We start from the raw sequence: 8,501 nt of genomic DNA, 5'->3' as shown, positions 1-8,501 counted from the left end.
TAAATGAGTATTGAGAGACTATACTATTTAAGTTATTGGGCGAAATTTAATATATGTTGTATGCTTAATTATTTGTAGCATTTATATTATAATAATAAAATAACCATCGTGAATGATGAACACTTGTTCACCTAAGTAAAAGTGTTAGAATTCGAATCTATCTTGTATATATAATAATCTATTAGCTAACAATAAATTATTAAATAAAATTTAAATTTACGAAAGATTAATAATAAATAAAAAATAATAGAATATCCTTTACCTTAATATTTGAAATCAAAAGGATAGTTTTGAATAAAAATGATAAATATAACTCATCTTTAAATACTTCTTTTTAAATAGATAATCTATCTCTCTTTATTTTATTATGTTTTAGAAGAATGGTTGAGATTTTAAAAGGATAACATGCAAATTAGGCTAACTATTTTTTCTTATTTTCGAATGTGACACATATAATAAATGAAAAATATTAAAGATCAATATTTTTAGTAAAAAAGCAAAAAATTAATTAATATTAACTTAAATGCATGACAAATTATAATATTTTTATGGCCATCATTAAAAAAGGCTTTATCATAATTGGTATAATTGTAATTAAAATATTTTAATAAACAAAAAATAAGACGACTAATATCTCATTATTAATAAATATCTCAAAAGACAATTTTTTTTGAACTTCCAAGTCCCATGCCCTCAAAGAACTGATGAAAAGTCAACGCAGCAACAAGAGGTCTTATTGTTTCTGAATTCATTGACGCTCCTAAAGTAATTCCTATTACGACCGAATGAACAACAATTCCCAACTCCAATACCTATCAATCAAATTTCTCTTAAATAATCATTGTAACTCAAAATTACAAAATTAATTAGAATAGTTTTGCAATTTCATAGCTCATAATAAAATCACCGAATATAAAGCAAAAAAAAAAGTGAAAACTTATGTGTAGTCAACTTTAAGTGAAATTAATAGTTGAGAACGTTAAATAATTTGATTGGTTTGATTAAATTTTCATCTAACGACTATCAGTTATCAACTTTACGTGAAATTGAGTTTCCACCCTTAAAAAATTAAGTACAAGAAAGCATAATTACCTGCGATATGACGCGATGACGAAGGAGTTCTGAAGACTTATTACTAGAAACGTGACCATGTGCATGACCATGTGTTACATGGGTGTGAAGTTCCACTTCATTATTCCCAGCATCTTCTTCTTCTCTTTCAACATCTGTGACAGCCACTTGTGCTTTCTGAAGATGTGATTTCTGAAAATAAGTAGTGGCATAAGCATCCACCATGAGAGTTCCCATGCTAGTGCACATGGCCACAAATCCAGTGAAAGGAAAATCTCCCCAAGGATGATCGCTCAAACAAGGCGAGGTTAGATTTTCGAATGCATCCGGCAACACATGAATGAAACCAGTGGCTAGTATAACACCAGCCGCAAACGCCTTAATTAAGAAGAAGATGTCCTTCTCTGGACTTATGGCAGGTATGATTTTACCAAGAAGCGGAATACAAACCCCAATTGTACTCGCCACGAGAATAGAAACAAGAGCTACTATCTTAAACTTTAGTGCCTTGGCTTTGTCATGTGTTTCTTCAGATTTATCACATGTACACTCAGATGCCACTAAATTTGGGAGTACAAGCAAACTAAGAATGCAGAACATGAATACTACTTGACTGCTCTGCTTTAACCCCTTCATGGTGAAATTGGTGTTGAAAACAGTGTGTGCCAATAGGAAAAAAAATGAACACAAGAGTTATATTTATAGCATTTGAATCAAAATAATGACTTATCATTTATTATTTAAAAAAAATATAAGAACTTATTAGAGTGAACTTTTAAGAAAAGATTTTTTTTGAGTTATTTTTTTTTTAAAAGACATTGTGGAAAAGTAAAAGTAGCTTTATGTTTGAGTATCTCATGCAAAAAGATCTTTTTATTTATCAGTTATGTTTGGGTATAACAATATAAAAGTACTTTTTGTTTATTTATTACACGAAAAACATCTTTTTTTAAGAAAAAAAGATCTTTTAAAAAAAGATGTAAATTACATCTTCTCAAAAAAGATGTTTTTTTATTTTTCTAGTACTTTTACTTTTACTATTAGAAATTTGCCAAACACGCTAAAAAATAAAAAAAAATTTCAATAAAAAAAATATCTTTTTTATCAAAATAATAACGCCCAAACAAGCACATAATCTCAATTACGTATATGTAGGTAAGTAGGTTAAAGTGCATCCTCATTTTCAGTACTTGTTGATAGTATGTTGAAATATTGGATTTAATTTCTTTAATTCAAATATATTTAAATCATGTCATCAACGTTGGACTTTGAAGTCATCAGTTATGTTAAGTGTGGTAATATGTCGACACTATGTGCTATCAACCAATTAAAATAGTTTTGAAGTGCTTAAATATAGGAAGTCAACGAATGGAAGGAAAAACTACCCCCATTATGTCGAAACATGAAATAGAAGTGTGCTAACTGCTAACGTATGATCCATGAAATCTTATATAGCTTTTTTAATGACAGTTAGTTATTGAAAGATTAGCTTCTTCTTTAGGTGGACTTGTTAAATTTTTTATATTATTAAACTTATAACATTTTGGAATTTGAAATTTATAATTTTTTAGTTATTTAAAGTAAAAATAAAAAAGTTAAAAATGTGTTTCCTCTAATATAAGATTATTTACACAAATGTCTTGTTTTTATTATTAACTAGCGTATATTCTTAGGGTCTTTCAAGCTTGATACCAAAAGTAACTCAGATGAAACTTTCATTTGCCTTGGCCTATCTCTAAAATATAGTAAGATGGAGGAAAATATGTAAATCATATAAATAGATACAAATACATAAATATATAAAGGTTAATTTTTTATATTTACACAATATTTTTTAAAAGAAAATAAACTAAAACACTAAGCTAGTATTGCATAATATAATAGTTTAAATAAAGGTCAAAATAAAAAAAAGACTGACCAAAGTAACCCTACATACTAATGCACAAATAAAAAAATACACATAAATATTTAAGTGGATTCTAATATAATTATGTTAGAATAATTACGATCACTATGTAAGTGGTGTTAAAATGGAAATCGCATTTTTTTATATTTTGGAAATATTTTAAGTAATATTTTTTAAAATACTATAGCCACCAAAATCACCGTGATATAATTATATTAGAATGTACCAAATATTTAATAGAAAATAGATAGATAAATAAGAAAGATTCAGAAATTTCGTGGCACGTAAAAGTACATTGTGGTTGTATACAAAGAAAGAACAATTACACTTCTTCTTGTAGTAGTTGTCGATAGAATGAATAGGGTAATTAATCAACAAATTTTAGATAAAAACTTTAGTTTCTAATACATTTTTATTACTTAGTAAGTCCCTGATAATTACACATTGGTCCCTCCCTCACTTTAAATAATATTACGGAAGGACCAATCCATCAAAGACTTCATAGTAATAAAAAAAAAAATTAAAAACCAAATTATTTGATCTTAAATTTTTTGTAAACCAAATTAAAAGTCTCCATCGCTGAAAGATTTGGGTAGCATGACATGGGCAATGGGATCTCTCTTAGATTTCCATCTCTTAAACTGTTTCGATGCAGCTTTTAGTGCCTTCGCCCATCCCTGGATCAAATTTTAAACAAGGTCATTCCTATGATATAGTTAACACATTACCTGAAATAATAGTATATATATCCAAATAGGTACCTACAAAATTTTACATTAGAAAAAATTTATTATATTAAATTTTTTAAATTTTATAAAAATAAGATATATAAATTTTTATTTTAGTCAAATTTATTATTTTTATTTAGATAAATATATTATTTTTATTTGTTAAAATATGGACAGTAATTATTAGACACAATAATATACGTTCGTTGTTTGTTTGTTAAGAGACAGATTTAAATGAACACCATAATATATAGATACACACAAAATATATGTATTTAGTATTTCTCCTTAAAATTAAGACACAAAGATACAAAATATAAAACACAAAATTTGATTTTTTTATTCCTAATTATTTTTAAAATTACCAATGTATAAAACGAACACAATGCATAAGACACATAAGGTAAAATTGATATTTGGTTTATATATATGTGTCTTATACATTATTACCAAACACATTATAAAATTTGAGTATTTTTATATTTATGTATCTTTGTGTATTTGTATATATGTCTATGTGTCTCAAAGACACTAACCAAACACAGCCATAGGTCTTAGAAAATGTGACAAAAAATCTATATATCTTATTTTTATAAGGTATAATATAAGGATCTTAACATAATAAAAAAATTTTGAAGACGAAAATCGAATAGTGCAAAATTATTTAGAGACCTATTTGAGTATATACTCGGAGAAGTAATTATCTAAGAGAAAGTTTAAAGGGCCAGCAAGTTTTGTATTGTGTGACCAGTATTTAATCATCAAAAGAAAAGTGAGTGATCTCTCATCATGGAATGTAATCTCACACCATTAAAAACACTATTGATGACCAATTAATGGTTACAAAATACAAAAGTTGTTGACTCTTAGCAATCATCGTTACCTAAAATATCAGCATAAACAAATTGCAAATTCTCTTTTCTTTTGTGGTCAACTTTCAACAAACGAAAATGGGGAACAATAACAGAGGTACCAGAAATGGAGATAGAACCCACAAAAATTCCTAGCAAATGCAAATCTAAATATGAAACATAAGCGTATTTCAAATATTAAATCCAGTAAATATTAATTTGTTATCCCCATTATTAAGTCCTAACTTAAAGACTTAGAACCAAACAGAAATAGAAATCAATTACCTTCTTGATGATGGGGTTGCAATTGCAAGTAGTAGCAGCCTTAATTCTTGGAGGTATTGGGGACAAATCAGAAACCATCTTCTTGTTCTTGTTCTTGATGAAATCAAGGTTGAGCTTCTTCCTAAGCTTAGAAGCCACCTTGATGGCGCTGCTTCTGGGTCTAAAGAAGTTGGAAGAATTGGTGAAAGAAAGCTTTGTGGGGGTTATGAGATCGAAATCCATGGGGCTATAAGGTCTGGGAACCAAAGGGGACCAAATAGTGCTACGAGAGTAATCAAAATCATAGGCGGAGTTATCAGGGAACTTGCAAAGAAGTTCAAGTCCCATTAATGGCACCAAATATTCAACCACTTTCGTTGTTTTCAGCACCAGTGGGCGTTCTTCTTCTGCTTCTTCTTCGTCTTCTTCTTCTTCTCTGTGCGGAGCAATCTCTGATTCGTTTTCAGATTCCATTGGCAGTAACAGTGGGTTTTCGCCTTTTCGAACCGTTGCTTTCTCCAACATCTTGTTTGGGTTTGTATATGCTTTGTAACGAATAAGGACCAGACAGAAACTAGCCGTTACAATCAGGACTTCTTTTTTATGTTTTTGTCGTTGACAGATTTTTTTTTACAAGCAAGTAAAAGGATAAATCACCGAAAATGTTCTAAATAATTTTGTGGTCGATAAAAATATATTCCAATTATGTTATCGACGAAAATGTTCTCAAATAATTTTAAAACGCGACAAAAATAATCAACATTTAATATGTATTATCAAAAAATACTTTAGACATTAAATTTTGATACAGTTTTTTATAAGGATTATTAGAAAAATAAGATATTTTAATTTTTAAAATTTGGTGATTTTTCGTTAAGTATATATTTTTTGTGATTTTTTAAAAGTATTATTGGTTGTTGAAAAAAAATCACAAAAAAATATATACTTAGAGAAAAATCACCAAATTTTAAGGATAGAAATATCTTATTATCAAATACAAAAGTCGTTTATCACTTATATAAAAAATAATATTTTTTTTGAACATTTTTGTCGCATCTTTAAATTATTTGAATATATTTTTATCAATAACAAATTTGAATGCATTTTTGTCAGCGACAAAATTTTTGTCCTTATATATTGTACACTTCAAAAATATTGACAACAAAAATCAAAACGAACTATAATAATTATATACTATAAAACCAAACAGATCATTCTTAAAAATCTACAACACACGGTTAGGAGGACTTGCCCAAACTTCACCGTTCTGTTCCAATCACAATTATGATGAGTTTTTTAGACAAGTAAATTAAAACAAATACGGCTTCATGTTACATGAATCAAAAGGCAATGTCCAGCTCTTGGATCATTGATTCAGGGGCAACCACACACATAACCAACTCCTTCTCCGCTCTTATCAACCCGCAACCATTACTTAATCATTTTGTAGCCCTACTAGATCAAACTAGAGTTAAGGTCTTAGCCACGGGCAGTGTCATTCTTAGCCTCCATCTAACCTTTTACAATGTCATTTTTATTTCTTCTTTTCGGGTGAATTTAATTTTTGTAAGTTCTTTACTAAAATTGTCTTGTTGCATGGTTACCTTCTCTGACCTCTCTTTTATTATACATGACAAGATCTCCAAGAAGGTGATTGGCAAAGGTGATGAGTTAGATGATTTGTTTGTGCTGCCATCACCTTCCATAGCACCTTCTACACACATTACTTCCACACATATTACTGGTTCTTGTCATCAAGCGTCCTTTGTTAGTAGTGATATTTGGCATGCTCGTTTGGGTCACACATCTGAAAAGATTTTGAATAAATTAAGTCCTGTTTTGTCATTAAAATCCATCAAACACAATCATTCAAATTGTCCTGTATGTCTATTAGCAAAACTTAAGCGTCTTTCTTTCCAGTCACAAAATAATTTTTGTAATAATGTCTTTGAATTGATTCACTGTGACATTTGGGGCCCTTATGGTACTTCCACATACAATAATATGAGATATTTTCTCACAATTGTAGATGATCATTCAAGATTTATTTAGACTTATCTTTTTAAACAAAAATCCGATGCTACTAACATTCTTATGAATTTTGTTAACATGGTGGAAACTCAATTTAGTGTTAAAGTAAAACAGATTCGATCTGACAATACCAAGGAGTTATTACTCACTGATTTTTTACAGTTAAAGGGCATAATTCACCAATTTTCATGTGTAGAGAGACCTGAGCAGAATTCAGTTGTAGAAAGAAAGCATCAACACTTACTTAATGTTGCAAGAGGCCCTCTTTTTTCAGTCCAAGGTGTCCATCAAATTCTGGGGAGAATGTATTCTCACTGCTACCTTCTTGGTGAATAGGTTGCCTAGTTCAGCCCTGCAGCACATTTCACCATATAAGAAATTATTCCTCAAACAACCAGATTATCATGCACTGCGGGTTTTCGGATGTCTGGTTCATGCATCCACGTTAATATCTCAAAGGAACAAATTCTCTCTAAGGGCTGTAAAAGCAGTTTTTGTTGGATATCCTTCAAGGTATAAAGGATACAAGTTATATGATTTAGAGGCAAAGAAGTTCTTCATATCCAAAGACGTCACATTCAATGAAAGTGTATTTCCCTTCAGTGAGTTACCAGCTGATCAGTCCCCTTTTGTGGATAATTTTCCAGATGTGGTGATGCCTACAGTGCTCCAAGACACTTCTCTTCATGGCTCAGCACCAGTTCAGCAATCCTTGACCAATTCTTTCAACCCCTCATCACCCAACAATACCTTTAACACCTGATTACAATCATGATGTTATTCCTGAACCTCAACCATCTCAACCTATCCTTAAAAGATCTACTAGACTAACTAACCCTCCACAATATCTTCATGATTACCAATGCCATAATGTTGCCACCATAACCAATTTCAAACATTTAACCAAACTATACATGAACTTTGTAGCCAATGTGAACACCATACCTGAACCTGCTTTCTACCACCAAGCTATGAAATACCCAGAGTGGCGACAAGCCATGAATGAAGAGCTTCGAGCAATGGAAGAAACTAACACATGGACCTTGGCGCCTCTCTCACAAGGAAAACACACCATAGGCTGCAGATGGGTATACAAGGTAAAGTGTACGGCTGATGGATCAGTGGAGAGATACAAGGCGAGGTTGGTCGCAAAGGGATATACGCATCAAGTTGGGATAGATTACAAAGATACCTTTTCTCCGGTGGCCAAATTAACTACTGTTCGGGTTCTTTTATCACTAGCAGCCATCAATAACTGGTTTTTGTTACAAATGGACGTGAATAATGCGTTCTTTAATGGTGACCTCTTTGAGGAAGTCTATATGGATTTGCCTCTTGGATACAAGACTAAGGAGTCGAATCTTGTGTACAAATTGAATAAGTCTATCTATGGCTTAAAGCAAACATCCAGACAATGGTTCTTTAAATTCTCCTCAGCATTATTGAGCCACAATTTCAAACAATCCAGGAGAGACCACTCCCTTTTCACCTTTGGCACAGGTGATAGCATAGTCTACTTACTTGTATACGTGGACGACATCATCTTGCCAAGCTCCTCCAAGAAAATTATGTGCAAGGTACAACACTTGTTAGAATCTATGTTTAAACTCAAGGTTTTAGGTGATTTAAAATACTTTCTGGGGCTGGAAC

General features: G+C 30.7%; 2 protein-coding genes across 2 annotated transcripts in view; both read right to left on the bottom strand.

Moving 5' to 3' along the window:
• Positions 1 to 1,770, bottom strand: part of LOC107638316 (zinc transporter 5) — a 6,085-nt gene extending 4,315 nt beyond the window's left edge. The window contains exons 1-2 of the mRNA XM_021120362.1: positions 1,093 to 1,770; positions 663 to 812 (exon numbers count right to left, since the gene is read on the bottom strand). Of these exons, the coding sequence (XP_020976021.1) occupies positions 663 to 812; positions 1,093 to 1,707 (765 nt within the window). The 5' untranslated portion in view covers positions 1,708 to 1,770. The remainder of the gene's footprint in view (positions 1 to 662; positions 813 to 1,092) is intronic.
• Positions 3,230 to 5,367, bottom strand: LOC107637499. Its single transcript, XM_016340908.2, has 2 exons — positions 4,842 to 5,367; positions 3,230 to 3,654 (listed from the first exon to the last, which is right to left on the bottom strand). The coding sequence occupies exons 1-2, from the start codon at positions 5,343 to 5,345 to the stop codon at positions 3,541 to 3,543; spliced, it is 618 nt and encodes a 205-aa protein (XP_016196394.1). The 5' UTR covers positions 5,346 to 5,367; the 3' UTR covers positions 3,230 to 3,540.

The sequence above is a fragment of the Arachis ipaensis genome, chromosome B04 (genome assembly GCF_000816755.2).
Source record: "Arachis ipaensis cultivar K30076 chromosome B04, Araip1.1, whole genome shotgun sequence".
Lineage (NCBI taxonomy): Eukaryota > Viridiplantae > Streptophyta > Magnoliopsida > Fabales > Fabaceae > Arachis > Arachis ipaensis.
This window is presented reverse-complemented; position numbering and strand designations above follow the sequence as displayed.